This window comes from Crocodylus siamensis, chromosome 4 (genome assembly GCF_052110815.1).
Source record: "Crocodylus siamensis isolate JL-2025a chromosome 4, ASM5211081v1, whole genome shotgun sequence".
In the NCBI taxonomy this organism is placed as follows: Eukaryota; Metazoa; Chordata; order Crocodylia; family Crocodylidae; genus Crocodylus; species Crocodylus siamensis.
The window spans coordinates 173,867,967-173,889,959 of record NC_143398.1 but is presented as its reverse complement, the minus strand read 5'-3'; the positions used below and the strand labels follow the sequence as shown (position 1 = coordinate 173,889,959).

Below are 21,993 nucleotides of genomic sequence, written 5' to 3'. Positions count from 1 at the left end.
TGTGTGTGTGTGTGTGTGTGTGATTTTTCATTAGTTTTTTGTTTTTCACTTTCTTCCACAGTGCCTGTTGTCTCCAAGTGCATTTGGTTATGCAAGTCAATACATTGCTCGTTATGAGGAACAGGGAGTAGGTATGTCCAGTATATATGAAAATAGGTTTTGAGTTTTCATTGCTATGATATATTTGACTGATTAACACAATTTTATTTTCAAATTCCTTTCTGCAGGCCTGCAGTGGGACAATATGTATAAATCTCCATTGAATGGAGACAACACTTCTTTCGGCTGGATGTGCTGGCTAATTCTGATAGACTCTTTCATTTACTTTATTCTGGGTTGGTACATTAGGAACGTTTTCCCAGGTAATAAAGCAAAATATTACATTCTACTGCTATACAGTGTCTCTTGAGAATAATCAATTAATGTTCGCTAATTCACGTGTTTAAGTATCTGCACACAGAGGCTAAGTACAGACATTCAAAAAGCCCAAGGCAGAATTGATCCAATCTATGGAGGTTTCTCTAAACTGCACAGATTGGATTGGGAGTGCACAGCGCTCATGTTTGCCCTACGGTGAAGTGAGATAGGCAGATGCCTGCAGTGGCCAAGGCCAGAAGGCTGGGGGTGCCAGACATTGCTGAGGACAGCCAACTGGGAGCCATCCCTCACTGACTGTCAGGCACCTGCCTCCCCTTCTGCCTTCCCATCAGTCAAGCAGGTGTCAGCTGCAGGCAGCCAGCAGAGGAAGCTGTGCTCATCCCTGCTCGGTGACATGGGGGTCTTTGGGCTTTGTCCGGCGTGGGAGGTGTGGCGATTTACCCCAGGAAGCACAAAGGCAGTGGGGAGCAGGGCTTGTGAGCTGTTGAGGGGGGAGGTGGAGCCAGTAGTGCACCATGCATTCCCAGCCAGGTCAGTGGGACACAGGGGCACGGTGTCCCTCCCCTGTCCTAAGCCCTGGGACCATGCACTGAAGTGGCTCTAGGAAGGGGTCAGAGGATTTCTCCCTGTCCCCTGCCCCCTCCCTCCAGCCAGCCCTGGGTTCCTGACTGAAGCTGTTTCCTTCCATGCAGCCATGGGGCTGCAATCCCTAGGGATGGGGGGCAATCATGCCCTTGCAGCTGCAGTGCCTGGCTTGGCTCAGGCAGGTCCATTTTCCAGGGGTGGGGAAGGGGACCTGCTGGATGCTAGATCTTGATGCTAGACTCGCGCCCCTGCCAGATACTCCAGCCACAAGGGCATGGCTGTCCCTCCCCTGCCCAAGGTCCTGAGCCCCACGGCTGCACAGGAGGATGTTGCTTCAGCCAGGAACTCGGCACTGGCTGGGCAGGTTGGGGGGGGAATTCTCTGGGCCCTTCCTGGAGCCTCTCCAACACATGGTCCTGGGGCTTGGGAAGGGAGACTCTGTCACCAACTGACTGGGTTGGGAATGTGACATGCACTGCTAGCACCCCCCACTTGCCCACAGCAGCTCACAAGCCCCCCATCCTGCCTGGAGCTGACAGAGACCTCGAGGGCAGGGCCAACTAGGCACTTGGCTGGAGCAAGTTAGCTGTGGCTCCCTGCAAGGGGAGCTAGTGGGAACTTGCAAAGTCCCCTGGGACACTGGTAGACAGTGACCTACCTTGATTTGCAAGTGGTCCTGGCACAGATGTTCAATAGATTGAGTAAGTCTGATAGTACATCAATCCAGATCTTAGACCAGGAGCCGCCATTTTTAAAGCAGTCTTTGTGCCTGAAACTTCTGTTCTGTTACGAATATAGACAGGTTTCTGACTGCCTAAACTGGAAAAAGTGTAATGTCTGCACCTGGACAGAGGTGCAGACGTTATGCTTGAATGAAAGGAGAATGATTTAATTTCATGTGATAAAGAGTGTTATATTGGGGAATCTCACCAGATATTAAATGTGCTTACAGAGGAGTAATGAAACTGAGGCACTGTCAGAGCTTGGAAAAAGTTAAGGGATCCTTGTCTGTCATATGGCTGGATGAAATATGTCAGAGCAGTGGTGCTCAACCTTTTCCCCATTGGGCTGGATGGGGAATGCTTGGTCTGTCTGCTGGTCATATCTGGGCACTGGTTCCTATCCAGTGCCTGGTGGGGTGTATGGCCAGGCCCTATCCAGCTGTACAGAGGGGGTGGGAAGCAGCCTGACCCAGCTCCTCAGAGTGGGGAGAGGATATGGCCCATCTCCCATCCAGCCACAAGGAAGAAAGGGCCATAGCCTGACCCCAATCCAGCCATATGGGGGTTGGAATTTGGGAATTTGGCAGCAAGGGAGTGTGGCAGTATTAATTACCATGATTCCACTGCTGCTAAATTTCCTGACCCATGGGCCAGATGCCATGGCTCCATGGGCCACATTTGGCCCACTGGAGGTTGAGCACCTCTATACTAGACAGTAAGGAAAGCTGCATCCTTTCTCCCTAGCTGGCAGAAGCAAGGGAAAAGCCTCTGAGGACCATATCCAGCAGTTGAGTTGTTTTATTTGGATTTTAAACAGTAAATCCATATTCTTTGATTGCAGACAGTAAATCATGTTTTAAATCAAGACCTTTTTAAACATCTTGTGTATGACATCTGCTTTTCTTCCCTGGCTTTATGAAGCAGTCCACCAGCATACAGAAAACAATACCGGGCAGTAAAGTAAAGCAGTCATTCACTCTAAGCATGCAGTCATTCGGATTAATATATCAGCTAGTGCTTTATATTGCATAAATCAGAGAAAAATCCTATACCAAATACCAAAAGGACATGGATGCCTCAGAAAATAGATCCCTTAAGGGTTTATCCTTGTTGTTGATCACTGTGATCAAAGCTAATTCTTCCTGTGAAACAGTCACAAATATTGTAACTTGTTTCCTTTTTTTTTGGTTACAGGAAAATATGGCATGGCTGCCCCATGGTATTTCCCGTTGCTTCCATCCTACTGGGATGAAGGCTATGGTTATGCATCACTGTGGAATGAGAAAAGGAAGGGCCTTTTTTTCACAAACTTCATATTCAGAAAAGAAGCAACAATCACCAATAAGACACGTATGTGAATAGAGCTGTGTAAGGCCATTTGGATGGGTAACCAAGGGGTCCAGGCAACATTAGTGCAATGAACACACTTGAAAATTTCATTCCTTTGTTTGAGTTCTTGCTGATTCCGGTGGCATCTGCATTTCCAGTGTAGGATGGTTTGGAAACCAGAATGGCCATTTTAAAGTGACTTTAGAGGGCTTTGGATCATGCCCAATGGCCCCATGCATACAACTTACCAAACCACAGTACTCTTAAAATCAATGGGACTCTTTGCACTGTGCTCTGCACTGTGCATTTCAAGTGTTCAGCTCCAAGAGGCAAGGCTTTATCTAAGACAAGTGTCAACATTTTCATCACTTTGTTTCAGACATTATTTTAATCAGTCTCTTTCAGGAGGGCCTAAGAAGAGAACCAGGCATCTGGGTCTGCTGAGATTTGATCCTAGCTCTGACACCGATTGTGTCGCTAGTTCTGAGCAATTCAATTCACTTTATTTGTCTTGGATTCCTGAGGCATAAAGTGGGGTCGATACTGTAGTATTTATCTACGCATCTCATAGGAGTACTGTAGGGACTAATTGATTTGTTAATGTTGGCATAATGTTTTTCATGTTCAAAAAGGCTTATACTTTTGAGATAATGCTTTGCTATGATAGCAACACCGTCAGGAAGAATAAAATGATAAGAATAATACAGACAGTTAAAATTAATGTCACTAATACTCAGAGCCATCCTTTGGGGGGGTGAACTGGGGTGACTGCCCCAGGCCCTGTGCTTTGGGGGACCCCGCAGACAGAGCCATACAGGCCCCGCAGACAGTGCCATTGGCACGTGCTGAGGGTGCCACTACTCTGTGCTGCTGCCACGCACCGCCAGCTTCATGCTCCAGCTGCTCGCCACTCCCTCCGCACTCCAGCTGCTCGCCACCCCTGCCCCCCTACCCCCACAGGCCCCACACAGGCAGATATGCCTCGGGCCTTGCACACCCCTAGGGTCGGCTCTGCTACTACTACTGCTAGTGTAACTACTGAGAATACTTTTTGTATAATAGTGTTTTGAGGTCCCAGCTGAAACTGGGGCCATATTGCAGTAGTGTAAGTGCTTGGAGTGGCTGCTGCACCCAGGAGCAGCAGTAACTTCTGATTTTGATTTGCAATCATGTGGCTGCAACACAAACTGTTTTCTTCACCCTCTGCCCCTATTGGAACCTGGGGCAGTTGCCCCAGGCCAACCACTGCCACATTGTACTAGATGCTGACAAACACATTGTGAGGGAAAATCCTTGTTAAGGCAAAGAGGTGGAAATAGTAGCACAGACAGGTGAAATATCTTGTGCAATATTTTACATTGGTCAGTGATAAGCCCATTAACTGAGCCCATGTGTTTCAGTTCTGGTGGCTGCGTCTACATGAGTTGTCACTGCAGTCATTTAGTACTTGCATATCTATGCAATAAAAGACTGCACAGTAACCGGTGTTACTGCTCAATAGCATCTCCACATGGCTTCCTGGTGACATTGATTGTGCAGTAGCTCATTACTACTGTGCAGTAACTCACTACTGCACGAGGTTCATGCCTCATAATGCTACTGTGCAGTACTAAACAGCTAGTAAATCCCCCCCCAAATTGAAATCTGTTTGTTTAATATATTGTATTAGAACCTGTAGAATGTACAGACATAGGGCCACTCACAGGGTGAATAATTATTGCTGCTAAGTGTTCTTATAAGTGGTAAAATTTAGAGGAAGAAATATTGGAGAGTTCAGAAATTACACAAATACCAGGAAGTGTTCCTAAGTTTTATCTGAAAAGCATATAATTTACTGTCTCTTTCCTGTTCTAGATGAAAAAGGTCTATTACTATCTACTTAAATGAATAACGTGTCTCCCCTGATCCTTCTTTAGACGCTAATGGTACCCTCCCTCCTAACCTTGAACCTGAACCTACTGATCTCACCCTGGGAGTTTCTCTTCACGGAATAACAAAGACTTACGGCTCCAAAGCTGCAGTGGAAGACCTCAACCTGAACTTCTATGAAGGCAACATCACATCTTTGCTGGGGCATAATGGAGCTGGAAAGACTACCACCATGTAGGCTTCTTGTTAAGGCAAAGAGGTGGAAATAGTACCACAGACAGGTTGAAGTGAGGCTATTTGATTCCACCAGATAGGGCAGATTAGCAAGCAAAGTTGAATGAAAAGACATATGACAGTATTATAAGGCTGAATAAAATGCTTTCTGGGTTTTTCCTTTTTGTAGTTATGCTATGTACCTTAGTCTTTGTGTATCTCAGCAGTCATCAGACCCCTTATATATAAGGGTGACTTTGTGCTTTGGTGTCTGATAGTACTAAATAAGACTATTTTAAGAGTGAAAGAGATTTCTTCTGCTACCAAAAAAACAGCATTAAGGTCATAATAATCATTGGATGCTTTCTACTCTAGTGGCATTCCTATAATCTTGCATAGCCTAGTAGGCTATAACGTCTATTCCATGCCCATAGCGGCTTGCACCTGAAAATAGTGAGTAATTGGCACATACTCCAAGTTGCAGCAATTTTAGAAAGACTATTGACTTCCCATTCAGCTGAAAACCTAGTGAGTTTGCTGAGCTGGAATGTGTAATGGATTAATCCACTGGCCTTTCAGCTCTTCCAGGTATGCAGTTCTTTTGTTAGAAGTTTTAAATAAAGAATACAGACAGACAGGCAGGACTTAGTTCTCTGGTCCCCTCCATGCCCATGCTCTGCGCAGCACTGTGATATAGCATCTTGTCACTGCTTATTGATCAGCTCCAATTCTGAAGATTGATCTGTGCATAACCCTGGCATGCATTAAAGCAGCAAGGGGATTTAGGGGCAGCAGGACAGGAGTTTGCCACAGCCATATGGCTATTGACAAGCTTCCCTGACTTGTCCCTCTGTGCTGGGCTAGAATAAGGGCCTGGCTGGTATAGCAACCAGCTCCAGGAGTCGCACAGGCTGTCTGTGGTGGGCTATATTAAACCTAGAATTCTTCATTGCAGCCTTTATCCTCTGCTGAATTCTATTTTGTAATCTTAACCACAGGACCATCCTTCCTCCTGTGCACGGTGCCCCAATGATGTAGCTGTAGACTTTAACTGAAGGAGAGTACAAATGAAGCCTACAACTGAAACCTTAGAAATGACAAATATGTGTATATTACTCTGAAAGCACATTATGCTGATAAATACATACACCAAAACACCACAGAGATAGGGAGACATTACTTCTCAGCAAATTGCAGATGCATTTGCATTCTCTAAGAACAGCACAGACAGAAACAATTTAAGAGAAAGAGTAATGACTTCCTAGAACATGGCAATGGGGTTAAATTCTGATTGGGGTCTCCTGTTCCTTCTCTTTTCTATTGGAATGAGTTTCAACAGGGTTAAGCACCCTGGGAGAATGAAGGGCAGGCTTTAACAGCAGGCTTTAACAACCTGGGAAGTTCGAGGGGTGGTTTGAGAAATATATTTTCTCTTTAAACCCTGAATCTCTAAAAATGACCTTCATTGTACATGTAGTCATTTTGGGCAGAAAGTATCTGACCTGATTCCATTAGGTATTGCTAGGTAGCTAATTATTAACTAAGAGCTTTTTTTCCACTTTGGGAGGTGCTTGCCATACATACTTGTCTGGAAAACAGTCTCCCCTTCTTGCTCAGTAGGGCTGTCCTCAATACATTCTATTATTTGTTAAAGCTGATACAGTCACTGCCAGTATGAAGATCACTAGCTTGCACTTCTAAAAGTACAGCTGACCCCATCTAGTTTGCTGCTTGTCCCTCATATTCACATAATAGATAACTATATGACTGATTAAGCCACTGTCCAGTAGCATACCACAACTCCCTTCCCCTAATCCTGGCAACCTTATTAGCTGCCCAATTTTTCCATATGATCGCCTCAAATTTAGAGTAATTTGCACAATATGATGTGTTGATAACTACATAGCAGCTTATTTAAGCTTGGGATAAACCCAGTGGTCTGATGGCAAAACTCTGGATCCAAAACTGGAGCTTGGCCCTTCAGTGCTAAACCAGCAGATATAGAGTAATCTAGCAACTACTATTCAGAGGAACTGAGGTGACAGGCTGGAGGAAGCTGTGTGTTGTTCTTTATAGCTACAAGGTGTATTGGCATGGCATGGAGTCTTTGTGGATGGTGATGGGCAAAGGATAACAAAAAAAGAGGAGGGAAGTGGGAAATCTGTGGGTTCCTTCTCTTTGCCTTCCAGCATTGGTCATTTATCTCCTTTGCTCTTTTATTCCAGATCTATTCTGACTGGACTGTTCCCTGCTTCATCAGGTACCATTTATGTTTATGGCAAAGACATCAGAACGGATCAAAATATCATCAGGAAGAACATGGGCATCTGCATGCAGCATAATGTGTTATTTAGTTATCTCACCACCAAGGAGCACCTGCTGCTTTATGGTTATATCAAAGTCCCGCACTGGAGTAAGCAGAAGCTTCAGGATGAAGTGCAAAGGTACATGAAAGCAGGAGAGAACTGACAACTGGCTTGATGTTTTGGGCAGTGTCCTCCAGTGTCATTTTTTAGTGATGGTAATTGCTGCAAAACATGGCCACACGTTATTGGAGTCTGTTTAATGCAAGAAGTCAGGCAGAATGGTTATATTCATCTCCTCCAGCCTTATAAAAAACCTATGGACCTATGAAAACATACTCCTTCCCCCAAGGAATTTGCTATCCACTGTAGGTGTTTGTAATATATGAAAATTATGGGTGAGATTCACCAGTAAGTTCCACCTACCTTGGCCCTTTCTAGAGAAAGCTTCACTAGCTGGTTTACACGGGTTGAATATGCTTGTCATCAAAGGGTGCAAATCAGAAGGGGGGGGGGAGGGAACCAGTGAATCTGGCCCTGCATTCTCAAATGACAAGATCAAACCCTTAAGCTTAATATGCAAACTAAAATTTTTGAAACATCCTAAAAAAAAATCCCCTGTGTCTGAGCTACATGTTGAACCATCATCTTCATTATGACAATTCAGCAGAGCAGTCCATGCCTGAGCAGTTTTTCATTTGCATTAATGTTGCTGGGTGTATTCAAATTCCCTGCCTTTAACTAAATAGCTGAACTGCAAACTTGTGGGTTTTTTTTCTTTTTTGAAGGACACTGAAGGAGACCGGGTTGTATAGCCATCGTCACAAGCTAGCTGGCTCATTGTCAGGAGGGATGAAAAGGAAGTTGTCTATATCAATAGCTTTTCTTGGTGGATCAAGAGTTGTAATCTTAGATGAACCTACCACTGGTGTGGATCCATGCTCTCGGAGGTGTATTTGGGAGATTATATCCAGAAATAAAAAAGGTACTGCAAAGAGACAAGGCATAACATTTCTAGGAGCTAAGTGTTGAAGGCTTCCGGATGATTAAATGTCATTTTGGCTCCTAAGTCAGAGACTTTTGAAAATTTTACTTGAGACTCAACTGTGAAAACCCAGCAACAAAGCAACATTTAGAATAGGCACCCAGAATAAAGATTGCTCTTGAAACAAGACGGAAGGATGAGCATTGGTTGAGACCAGCTTTTTTGGTCTTAGGAATATGATTCTTGCTTCAGTTATAAGTGATCTGGAGTTAATATCCTGGAAGAGTCCTGATGTCTTTGGAAAGAGAGAGATCTCAATTGTGCTTTTTTTTTTTTTTTTAATATTTTTTTTTAGTGCAGGTTATTTAAATGTTTTTCTGGGACAGTTTAGACAGGAATAGTCCTGTCTTGAGCAGGGGGATTGGAGTCTTTCCAGTAACTTTAATGGGCTTTGGAACTGGCCCCAGGTTCTGAAAATGACTTGCAGAATATGTGCAAATAATTTAATATTGCAGGAGCATTTTCCTCAAAGCCTTCCTTTATTTAGCAACTTCATAAAAGAGGCCAGATTAAGCCCTCACAGCTCTGACTTTGGCCAGATCTACTGCCAAATAAGTGATCTGAGCCCTGAGGCAAGAATTTTTGTCAGTAGCCTACAAAATAAGTGTTGCTCTCTTCCTGGGGTAACATAGGAGATATAAGCTGGAGCATCCCATAAGCTGTAGCTAGTGGAAGATGCATTGATAATGCTTTCCTTCCCATCCCCCTGTCCCTCCCTGCCCACACACACATTCCACATGCACTGTGGGATATGTGAGCCACAAGTTACTTGATCTGATAAGGCACAAAAATGTTGCAGGCTGTGCATGGGTTTCAGAAACCTTCCTCTGAATGTATTGTGAAAGTCTGCCACAATACTAAGGATGGTTCGTCCCTAACGTTGCTCTCAGTCACCTTCAATATGATTTTTTAGCATACAATTTTTACAGCTGATCTTTTTGAAAATCTTCATATACTCTGTCCTGTATGTGATATGTTTGCTTTACCTTCATGCCCCTTGTTTTAGGCCGCACCACTATTCTCTCCACCCATCACTTGGATGAAGCAGAAGTTCTGAGTGACCGAATTGCATTTCTGGAGGAGGGAGGCCTCAAGTGCTGTGGGTCTCCTTTCTACCTGAAAGAAACATTTGGTGATGGATACCATCTGATTCTCACTAAAAAGAAGGTTTGTAGTTGTATTAGTGAACCCTAGACTCAAATGATTTAGACTCAAATGTCCAGAAGTGACTAAAGTTTTTTCAGTGCCAAACTCTGAAAGAGCCTAAATTCAAATGCATGAGATGACAGGCAAGGGACAAAATATGGCACCCCATAAAAAGGGAATACATGGTATACGATTGTCTAAGTTTTTGTTTACACAGTGAAGACTGTGATAGTTATTCTAGTTCATTTAGCTATTCTGGAATAACTCTTCTTTATTCCAGAGCTGTCCATCCTAGGCTTCCTCACTGTACCCTCTCTACCTGTGTTGAAAGCTAAGCCATCAAACATTTAGGACCTCTGGGCCCCATTATAGTGGATTATCTCACCCACCGAGAGAGAATTGGTCATGAGCCCAATTTCTGCTAGTACATAAAGGGTACTGGGAACAGACAGAAAATGTATTGTTGAGTAATGAAAGGAGTTCCTCCTGAAGCCCCCATTCTACTGGGAATGCAACCAAATCCTTAAGGTTCTTCAATGTTGCTCCATTTGGTGTTGCAACACCTAATCCCTAATATGCGAGTTTCCTTCATCCCAGGTGAGGGTACAAAGCAGCAGGCCACACACACACACGTCTACCTTCTTGAGACCTTTGCTGTATTTTGTCTTACCTGTCCTTGTTGAATCAATCAGGCTCTACTGACAAGCTGGACAGGCTAATATCTAGTCTGAAACTCCTGCTTCAGGTACTTCAGCTTGAACTAGGGGTTAAAAGTCCCTGCCCTTTGTACACACCGCCCGTCGCTACTACCGACTGGATGGTTAGTGAGGTCCTTGGATCGGTCCTTGGTGGGGACAGCATGAGGGCTTCAGATTGCTTTCCTTTGTGCATGATGATCAGAAGAAACATGCATGCCCATGGGTTTAAATGGGAGCCACGCAGTGTTGCCAGGTCTTAAATATGATATTATCATATTGGAAGCTCAACATTGTCATATTTGCTGAAAAACTATGATACACTGAAGAATATGCAAGTAAGTATGCAAATAAGTCGTCGTCTTATTTACTTTATATTGCTCACTATGGGCGTTTTTACATGTGCCCCGAGCAGCACCAGGCACTTTTAACTAGTGAGCCATGCTAATTAAAAGCGCCTGGCACTGCATCAGGACCAGGTGTATCAGATATGCAGCATGCATCAGCGCTGAGAAAATGGCAGCAGTGCGCTTTGAACTAAAGCACATCAAATGTGTTTTAGTTCAAAGGGCACCACCGCCTTTTTCTCAGTGCTGAACCCAAGCTGCACCACTGATACACACGATGCACGAGGCTGCCAGTGTCCATCAATTTACGTGGTTGAGCAGGCTCAATTAATTAAGTCTGTTCCGACGTGCTGGATTTCCAGTGTGTCGGAGCAGACTCCCCACATGTGTGTAAGTGCCAGTGAGTGAGTGAGAACTGGGTCATCAAAGCTGAAGCATTCCATTATTTTGAGGCAAGCAGTCATAAGAAACTGCTGATTGAGCAAACCTAAAAGTCAGTTAAGACTCCCTGAGAGTGACTTGGGTATTGCATATGCTGCATCAGTTAGCTGCCTAAAAAATTATAGTACGTTTTGAACACTATTACTATTATCAATTGTTCATTGTACAAGGGTTGAAATTATCATACAAATATGATAATTATCATATACCTGGCAACACTGAAGCCAAGGAACAGGTTTGAGGAAGTCAGTGGTTTCTGAATGGTGGACTTCAGTGCCTAAAGAAGAAGACAGATGCCTAAGGATGTGGGATAAACTGCATTGCTGTCTCAGAGAGGGAGACACTAGGAAGATGCATCAGTCTTGAGATCTCCGCAGAGCAAAGTTGAACACTTTTAACTAGGCCATTGAACTGGCTGGAACATAAAAGCATTTCTATGTTAGAAGGGGATTAGAGTATCCCTGAAGGCTAAAGCAAAGCCACATGTAGAATTTGAAGTTAGTTCTTCAAAGAAATAACCAGACAAGCAGAGTCCACAGGGAATGTCTTGCCTGAAGCAAAGTATTATGCTGCCAGAGAGAAGAAGGTCCTTGCTGTTGTTATTAGGGCAGCACTAGAAGCCCCACGTTGCAGGGTTCTGTGCAGATGCATAGTGAGAGAGAGTCCCTGTTCCAAAGAGCTTACAGTCTATATAGAAAAGGCTGGCAAAGAAAGAATTGTAATCCCTGTTTTACAGATTACAATATGAGGAGTGGAGACAGTGAAGCTAAAGCTCATATCAACAAAGGTATTTAGTGCCTTGCTCCTCCCAGTTGCCTCAACTGGATTGAGGCACCCTTCCCAAGAAACCACCAGGGCTATCAGTAACAGCGCTCAGAGTAGAACCTGGATTTAGGTTCCAATGTAATGATCTAGTCATGTATCCTTTTCCATCTCCCTTTGATAATGAAGATAGAGTCCTGTAAGTCTTGAACACTATAGGTCACCCAGTGCTGACAGATTAATTTGTGGATGAGGATGTCACCTCCCAGACTGATATCTGAACTGTAGGTGATTTTCTTGGTTTTCAGAACATGGCAGAAGAGTGTGACACCTCAGCAGTGACCTCCATGATCCAGTCCCACCTCCCAGAAGCTTATCTCAAGGAAGATATCGGTGGAGAGCTAAAGTACGTGCTTCCCCCATTCAACTCCAGAGTCTCTGGAGCATATCAGTCTCTCCTCAAAGCCCTTGATACCAGCTTGAATGATCTTCATATTGGCTGCTATGGGATTTCAGACAGCACCATGGAAGAGGTACTTGTCAATATATATTGTTACCTAGATGCTATGAAGATGAACTTCACAAAAGATCTGTAATTCTGATTCAGGGGCCAAACAGTGACATGCTTGAAGTCTGAGGGGGTTGCCATTTTTTGGTTTTGGTCAGTTGATTGGAGATTTTTTGCCAGTTTTTTGTATTTTGTTGAAGTTATGTGTTGCTCTAAAGCCAAAGATGGAGCACGCTTTCGCTCAGCTAAGAATCTCACCTCACTAAGGGTTTTTCAGTGCCTTCTCAAGAATGGGACACACCATGATTAGAATACAGGAAAGCAGGAATAGTAGCATACTACTTAAATTTAATTTGCAGTGCTGAAGAATATGAATAGGTCTGCAGAAAGAATCAGCTGGGAGAAGCCTAACAATGCTGACATGTAAAGTATCATCATTAAGCTCCAGAGTGAACACCTCATTACTTTAAATGGAACAGTTCATACTACTCAGAGCAGCTTCTGTCTGTCTGAACTCTCGGGTAGAGAAGGTTGCATCTGGCCACATTTGGGAGCTTTACATTATTCATATATGTGATTTAAGTGAATGAATAAATTATTGAGAGTGATGGGGCTGACAGAGAACTGTTTCCAGTCCTCAGTCTCTGATCCTTGGATTCTTTGTAGAGACTTAGGTGACACCTCTGAAAGTGCACTTTTTCTTTCACAGCTGAGCTGGCTGTAAAGTTGATAATCTCCAGTCACTTATTATGAAGATTTATTTATCAGCATTCAGGTCATTAACCCTGAACAAACACAAACATTCAGTAAACCAAACTAAGACAAAAAGTATTTAAAAAAAGAAAAGGATAGATTATCCCTGTCTGACTTGGCAGAGGTGCAAGGGAGAATAAAGGACCTCATTAAGCCTCTGCTTAGAACTCTCTTACCACCTGGATTTTGTCTTTGTTGCAAAGTGAATTTATGTTATAACATTATTGTTGCACCTAATTTGAGCTCCATTCACATACTTTAACCTTTACACACATGTTACAGTGCATTTTAACACACATTTGCTGGTCCAAGAGTGAAGAAAAAGGATATTCTTAATCCAAATAAATTATGTTGAGGCAAAATCCTAATGAAGACAAAGCAGTTTAAAGTTTTCATAAAACAGAATATGAGATTAAAAACTAGATTCCTCAATAATTTTAATTTGAACAACTAATTTGTGAAAAAGCTCTAAATTCTCTTGTCATCTTTAGGGTTCTGTGTTGAGTTACTTAGCTCAAGAACAGATTTTTCTCCTCCTCCTCCTTCACATGTCCTAGTGAAGGTAGTACTAGAAGGAAAAATATAGATGAAAAATGTGAATGAGCACAACTTTTCTGCTGTAGATATGACCACTCTAGAGAAGTGATTCTGGCAAGTGATACTCAAATGCTACTAGCCCTCCAGTGCCTTCCCACAGATTCCCCCTCTGTTGTTCACATAAGATTTCCCACAGCTTACCAAGGAAAAAATTGAGAGCTTTTTGAGGTGTCTTCCCAATAACTTTGGCGTGTGGTCTAGAAGCTTTAGCGCCAGATGGTCACTCATAGTGGTGACTATCCCAGACCATGCCAATGCAGGCAGTCAAACTAGAGCCTCTTTTGCACAAGCTAGACTAACTTGAGAAAAAATATCTCCTAGTAAGATAATTCAAGTTCACTCTTCAAGTAAGGTAGATCCCGAGGGGACAGGAAAGGCTAACTTCTTGATACTCTTCACTATGGGTTGAGAAGAAGTTCATCCCATTCCAACTTACTAGCCAGAGGTTCAGAGCTGGGTGCCTGCTGGGAAGGAAGTTGTTAATTTGTACTTTGTCCAGAATAAAGCAGGATCAGGGAGAAAATTGTAATCTGGAGAAGCATCATCAAGTCATAACTCAATTACAAGAATGTATGTTAAATGGTAGTTACTGTGGAATTTAGCTGGAATGATTGAAGCGGAAATATTTTTCTCTTCCTTTCTTATTCAATAGGTATTCCTTAACCTGACTCAAGACCTAGAGAAAGATCAACAAGATGACAATAAGTTGCCCCAAGTGGTGCCCGAACCCAATGGTGTAATGAACATTGATGAGATGTCTTTGAACAGTCACAGCTTCACTGACAAAGATGGTATTAATTTAATCCTAACTTTTATTCCACATTTGTACCAAATTTAAGATGTGACACACAGGCTAGTTGGGAACATATTGCACATTGCCCCTTTTTTTTTGGTTAACTGGAAATCAAATTTCAGCCAACTAACAATTATCTTCCGAGTAAAAATACAGCTTTACCGTAATACTAGTTTCTAATAGTCTGTATCACAAAGTAATTTATGGAACGGGATTTTTGAAGCCAGCTCCCACTAGATAAATATATCCTTTAATTTAATCAAATGCAACTCTTTGGCAAAAGAACAAGGTATACAGCTGAATGTAATAACAACTAATGCACCAGATTGACTTATCAACGTTAGCACAATATGAAAGAGAATATATGGAACACCCTTTAGCACAATATGAAAAAGAATATATGTAACACTCTTTAATTTTGTGCCAGACTAACACAGCTAGAAGAGAGCCGGCTGGATTCTTTTCCCCTGTGGTGAATCACCAACAGAATTGTTTGCTAAGTTCCAGTCATTTAAAAATCTGCAAACTCATAGTGGACTAGATACAGTAAAGGTATAACCTATCACAGAGAACTTGATTTGGCTTTCAGGGTTTTTTGTTATCGGTAATGAGTAATAACAAATGAAGACCCCAAATTTGGACAAAGGCATCCTTTTACATGTGAACAACCCCTGTAAAACAAGGAAGGAACTAAGCAAATGATACTCTTGGGCTCCCACAATGATATTTTCAGCCCTATGCTTTAACAGTGAAACATTATAAACAGTAACTCAAAATGTTTAGAGAAGTGTTTTATGTCTTCCCTAATGAAACGGCTGAAAATGATTTGCTTGGCTCTGTCTCATATATATGAGAGATAATATTTCATTCATTTCAAAAGACTCTGCTGGACCAGATAAAGAGGAATATCTTGTACAAGGATTTGTTCAGCGTTTAACCCGCAGCAGCTGTTTCAGTGCAAATTGTCAATTAGTTTCTATAACAGTTCATATGCCTTGTTTTTTCATTACATGACTTATTATTGAGTTGTGTCTGAACAGCTAGTTTCTAAATGGTGAAAATTTCAAGCTTGCAAATTTGAACAGTTGTAAGTTTCCTATCTAAGCTGCATTTATAAGTGTAAGGGACTTGCTTTTTTGCCTCTGATAAGAATGCTCTTTTCCTCTGGCATGAAATGTAACTGTAAATGTTACACATGAGCACACACTCCTCTGACATGCAATTAAAATGTAAATATTACATGCGCGCATGCACACACACATGCACACTCACACAACTGGGGGCCAGGGAAAGGCTGAGTTCTAATCCCGGCTCTGACTCTGTATCTCATGGTAAACCACTTAACCTCATAGCTTGATTTTTCTGTTCGTAAATGGGAGTGATAAGATATTCTTATCTCACAATCAGTTTCCAACTCTCTACAACGTTAATCAAGAGAAAGTGATGAGTGTGATTCCATTTCTCGTGTCAGACCAATCCTTGCTTAGACCAAGAAAGCTGAAGAAATGGCCGTTGCTGCTCAAGAGGGCAAATGCCATGTTCATCAAGAGGTTCCACCATACCCGACGTAATGTGAAAGGCTTTATTGCTCAGGTCATCCTACCGGTACTCTTTGTGGCAACAGCTATGGGGCTTGGTACACTGAGAACAAAGGAAACTGAATATCCAGACCTCCTCCTTTCTCCCTCCATGTATGGGTCCTCTGACCAGGTTGATTTCTTTGGGTGAGTATCACTTTTTTTTTTAAATCATTCAACTTATATTTTTCCTAAACACACTGGGTGGGTGATTGAGCCAGAGCTAATTCTTTTGGTGAGGCAATAGGAGCCATATATTCCATAGACACTACCATCTATTTTGGTTAGTGAGTGGAACGTTTCAGGCACGCATTGCCTGATAGTTGGGTTTGGAGGGGAGTTGGTAGAGGAGAGAATGGGAAGTCTGTATATATCCTAAATATACTATCTGACATCACAGTAGGTGGCTCTTATTTGAAGCAAAATTTTAAGTGGCCTCAAGCTTAAATGTGATCCACTTGAGCCTTAATTCAGCAAAGCCCTGGAGCATGGGTGTCATGCTAACTATACATTTAGTCACATTAACCAATGGAACTGTCCTCGTGCTTCTAATTATGCATGCGGTTATATGCTTTGCAGGACCAGGGACCAAAACAATCATTTATTTAGTGCCATTATTTAATTCAGTCAACAAATTTTTACGGCCTGGCCCATAATGAAACTATCTTGAATACTTCTTTTTTTTTTCTTTGTTAAATCTTAGGAACTTTAATGAAACCACAGATGCTTTAGTCACTTCAATGCTTTCTTTCCCTGGAACAGATAACACATGCATGAATGAAAGTAATTCGTAAGTAGTTCTTCATCTCCTCCTTTTAAAATTCCTAATCTGCAAAGGGAAATGACATAAAATTAATAGCCGTCAGATTTTAATAACAGCCTTTGATCATCTGCAAAGTTTTCAAACCCCAGTGCCACATCAGAAAAGCTTAATCTATTGCCTGAGTTCCTGAAAATAGATTTGCATCATCATGTAGAAGAGTTTTGAAACAATCTGATTTTCAAACTCCAGTACTTAAATTTGTTAGGCAAACTGAACCAAACTTTGAGGACTCAGTTATGCAGCCCACACTCACAGTGGTGAACTCTTAGTCATAGGCGTAAGTCATTTGACTTCATTGGGTTTATGCATTGAAATACTTGTCACAATGAGTAAGGGTTACAGAGTGGTAAATATGACTGACAGGAACTGCTTTGGAGATAAAAATAATGAGGCTACACTGTAATATTCTTACCCATGTTGAGTACTACTTTACTTTTCCAAAAAGTCCTATTTATACCAATAAGGCTATCTTCAGGATAAGGGGCTACTCAACATAAAGGCTGACAGTCTAGCTGAATAATTCTCAACCACACTACTGTGAGATCCTTTTAAGAGTGCAACACAACAATAGCATTGTTAGGTATGCAAACACCTACACATAATTTATGACTTAACTCCAGAGATTTCAAATACGAACTCATAGTGTCAAAAAATTCTGACTTGCTTTGATCTGTCTGAATTCTTTATAATAGAAGAATTGCTCTATTATTTTTATGAAGTCAGAAAACAAAGGAAATTGGTTTGTGAAATGGAATACTACTACATTCAGAAAAGTAATGGAGGGATGCCTTGAGTCTAAAACAGTTGAGAACCACTGGCCTTGCCCTTATGGCTATGAAGCAAGTTAGAAAGCTTTCTTGTCCTTCAGTTGAGCTGACAGAGAAGTAAGTTAACTTGGTTTTTACAGATGAATTATGAAAGGGTCAATAGTAACTGCCAAATATTCCCTGAGGGAATTCATACAGTGCAGGGAAATATTTGTGGTGATGTGCAGTTTGTTACCATCACATGGGTCTCCAGTGCAGCACCTCTAGCAGCAGGGGATGCCGTTTATTTGTAATATTATTTTGGCCTTTTCATCTTAAACTTTTTTTAGGCTTTTGAAGCATGCTTAATAGTCTCCACCCAATCAGCATAACAGTGACCACCAAAATTAGGTCTATAGAAACATAGCTAGAACTGGTATGCATTCAGAACTGCTGGACAACTACAGCCCCAGTTGAATTCAGTGGGAATTGTGGGTTGCCCAGCACCTCTGAGGACATACTCTAGCCCACTGTAGAGGATGGTCCTCTCTAAAGGGCTGCATATATTCTGTCACCCGTGCTCTATTACAGGGGCCTCTGTCATTGCATAATTAGATACCATTTGCATGTCTATACATTGGAAATTTCAGGGAAATAATGTGCTTGTTTTCAGGTGTTTAAAAGAAGATATGCTTGGCCAGTGGGTATTCAGTGGAAACCAGAGCACTGAATATTCTGCCTGCAACTGCACAGGCAGCCACCAGGTAAAGCTAAATTAATACTTAATGAGAGAGCGAATTTGAAATACTTGAGAGGTACCTGGTGTACAAGTTATCTCATGGTTCAGGAGTCAGGTATTGCAAATGGGAACTCACTGGTTCAGCTCCATCCCAAACCATGGTGAAAATTGTTATCAAGTGGCTGTTTGATGTACTAGACATTGCATATATTCATAAGGAAAAATATCTCTGGACCAAAGAGATTATAACCCAAGGTGCAGATCCTACAAACCTTTACAGGAGTGTTTAATTTTACTGCTGTAACTCAGGACCCTTGAGGCTCATCAGACTGTTATCAAATCCCCCCACTTTTGACCCTCCAGCCCAAATTATTAGGTATCCATTTATAGCTGGGTTAAGTAGGAGTGGCCCTTGGCCCAAGTCTGGAGTGCAGCTTGTATTCATGCCTCTGGAGGCATAGTGCAATACTTAACCACTCTGCCTCTGTGCTCCACACTGTCATGAATAACTCCACTGAAATCAATGGAAATGTCTGCAGGACTGGAGCTTAAGTAGACCAGGCAGACAAAGTGGGAGGAAAAAAGAAGCAGAGAAAGGTGGCACAACTTCTTCATGGTTACTTAGTCAATCTCCAGCAGGTCAATGGCAGAACCAAGCCTACATATCAGTAACGTATCCTCCTTGTGCAGTGACTGATACTGCCTCTCAAGATAATACTATTGCAGTTACCACTAATTGGCATCCCTATAGCAAGTCTCAGCAAAGAGGTCATGGGCTGAATAGTCTCAGAGGGTAAATTAACTTCTTGGGGGAGGCCCTCAGCTAGTAAATAGGAGTAGCTATGGCAATTTGCATCAGTTTAATATCTTACACTTTATCTCTAGAAGTTCCCTCTTCAGATCTTGGGAAGATATATGTTGTTAAATAGCAGTGATGCAGAACCTATTGCTGGCACTAAACATACTGTACTTGATCTGTAGGTATACAGAGAACTTTTTTCTCCAGGACTGTCACTTTAGCACCCTTTGACAAGCAGTAATTTTACTTTAGCAGAGGAGAGGAGGGAATACTGTGCTCCGAGGGAGATTCACACAGTAATTTCTCTGCCTTCTGTATTTCTCTACCCTCAGTGGAAAAGGTTTTAATGGTGTTTTTCAGTGTTGCATGATTGTCCCATTTAACAGAAGTGAGTATGTATTCAAGAGGAAAATTGCATTTTATAGTGTGCTATCTTTATGTGGAAGGGCCCTATTATCACCATTTGCCTTCAAAGATTTAAGTGAGTGCAGAAGTCTGGGTCCATCTGCTTTTACGCTCTTTGTATAATAGATGATGATGATGTTTAATAAATAGTTATCACTTTGTACTGCATTGGCACTTACAGGCTCAGATCAGGGCCTTATTGTGCTCTGTAGATGCATGTCATGAGAAGGCAGACCCTGCTCCAAGGCAGACCCTTACAAGCTCAGTGTAAGATGTCTGATAACAAAGCCAATGTTGTTAAGAGTTACTTCTGCTTATCCCATTAGTAAACCTGGTCCAAAGCTGAAAATCTGCCTGTTTTGTGCAATTTGTTAGGAATATTGTTAAGTTCAAATCATTGATTACTGTTTCAAATAGATCTGTAGCATGCTTGGCAATGATTGCCATTTGGCTGGCACAAAGCAGGTGTTTCTTAGCTGTCTCACGTCCTCTGGTGAAAAGAAATAATCAGATATGTTGTAGGGGAAGCATGCTCTTTTGTAATGTACTAGCAGAGGGGAGTAGCAGGTGTGTTGTTTGATGAGGAGGGCATGTCAACTTTAAGCAGTGTCCAGGGGCCTGATCCTGCATCCTCTGAAATCAGTGTAACTTTGACTCTCCCTGTGATAGATACCGTTTGTAAAACAACATATTGTGTGGCTTCCAGCTCTCCTGTTTGGGCCAGGGCTTCTCAGGATTTTTCTGCATTCCTGGCAAAGCAGTAACAACACAGCACATTGCTGCTGTGAAGCTGCAGCAGTTCTTTTTTTTTTTATGGGTTGCATTGCCTTGGCCAGGGTCTGGGTCAGAAAAAAGCAAGGCAGCATGAAGAGGCAAGATGCTGCTTCCATAGCCTCCCTGCTTGATACTAAGCTTGTGAGTGTATGTTGAGATCAATTCCACCCTGTCAGATCCTGTTATTGAACTGAAGAGGAGAGAAATGGTAGATATGGGCACCCAGTAGGGGACAGTAGGGATATAGATTGCTGGAGGGACGTGAGGAAATGGGAGCTTTTCTTAGGACTTCTGTCATTTCAGATGAAGAGTCAAACCCTGTAGGCATATGGGTGAATTACATTCTTATTTAGCCCCTTATAGCTACAGTAGGCATCAATTGAGCATATGTAGGTGATCGCTCACCTTGAAACATGTGCCAAAGTTATTTTGATCTTAGCAGGACTTCAGCAGGTGCTTAGTTGAACCAGGACTTGAATTAGGGCATCTCCATAAGTTCGTTGCTGAATGGGGACCACAGGCATTAAAAACAACACATTGGAATGTATTCCCTAATGCTGCAGAGCTCTGAACCCAGATCCCCATTCTTTTGAAGCACCAATCCTTGGACAGGAATATACCTTATTGACCCAAATCTAAGACAACTTTGAATTTAAGATGATCCTGCCAGTAATTAGATTCTATACATTGAAAACGTATACTTTTTAGTAGGTCATCTTAAATTCATCCTCCTGCCCCTTGCCTGTACCTGTTCCTCCTCCTCCTCCCAGCCCATTGCCACTGTGCCTGACCCTATCCCTGACCTGATGCCTGTGCCTGTGGAAGACAATGGCAGAAAAGAGCAGTTGGGAGGAAGGAGCAAGGATTGGGGGTGGGAGGGGATGGGCTACAGGGGGCAGCATAAAGTCATGGAGGTAGGGGCTAAATGAGCCGTCCCCCACTAAATGAGCCATTCTGGCCTGGGGCAGGCAGCAGCTCTGCTCTGACTTCAGCTGCTTGCCCCAGGTTGGTGCTCAAATCTTAGACAAAGGCTCCCCTCCTCCCCGCAACCTCTTTTGGGGAATAAACCTCATCTTGGACCAGAGTAAATATGGGGAGTCTTAAATGCTGTTCATTTGATTTATGACGCTTGTGTTTTAGTTAAAGAAACAGTTTTAATAGTTTTTTTTCTTTTTTTCTTTTCCAGGCATGCCCACGATTTGCCTTTTCCCCACCTCACCGAAGAACCTTCTCATCCAGGATGGTTTATAATCTTACTGGGCATGATGTGGAAACATACCTTTTGGAAACTGCCAGAGATTTTCTGCAGAAAAGGTACAACATAAATCCATTTGCCCCTCATGGTCTGGTCATCATTAGTTACTGGCTTCTTAGGTGTTTAATTCTCTTTTAATAACCCAGCTATTTTAAATTCATCTTTCATATGCTCTCCTGCTGTAGATACAAGCTTATTTTAAAGCTGTATTGGAGCTACATGGTTAATTGCAAAGCCTGTTGGATGCACTTTAAGGCATCCTGCCCTCCAGTATGGCACTATGCAATGTTGGAACTGAACCACCTGGTATGATAAGTTGCATTTTTCAGAAGAATTTTGACCAATCCAAAACCAAAATAAAACGAGGAAAAAATAAATTTTGATAGCCT

The 21,993-nt window shown here is 42.3% G+C and overlaps 1 protein-coding gene across 1 annotated transcript in view; it reads left to right on the top strand.

The window, feature by feature from the left end:
* Nucleotides 1-21,993, top strand: part of ABCA12 (ATP binding cassette subfamily A member 12) — a 131,431-nt gene that overhangs the window by 78,594 nt on the left and 30,844 nt on the right. The window contains 13 exon segments of the mRNA XM_090044936.1: nucleotides 62-131; nucleotides 228-362; nucleotides 2,880-3,035; nucleotides 4,931-5,117; nucleotides 7,322-7,540; nucleotides 8,188-8,384; nucleotides 9,451-9,611; nucleotides 12,144-12,368; nucleotides 14,346-14,484; nucleotides 15,958-16,210; nucleotides 16,767-16,853; nucleotides 18,306-18,396; nucleotides 21,536-21,663. Of these exon segments, the coding sequence (XP_089901062.1) occupies nucleotides 62-131; nucleotides 228-362; nucleotides 2,880-3,035; nucleotides 4,931-5,117; nucleotides 7,322-7,540; nucleotides 8,188-8,384; nucleotides 9,451-9,611; nucleotides 12,144-12,368; nucleotides 14,346-14,484; nucleotides 15,958-16,210; nucleotides 16,767-16,853; nucleotides 18,306-18,396; nucleotides 21,536-21,663 (2,048 nt within the window).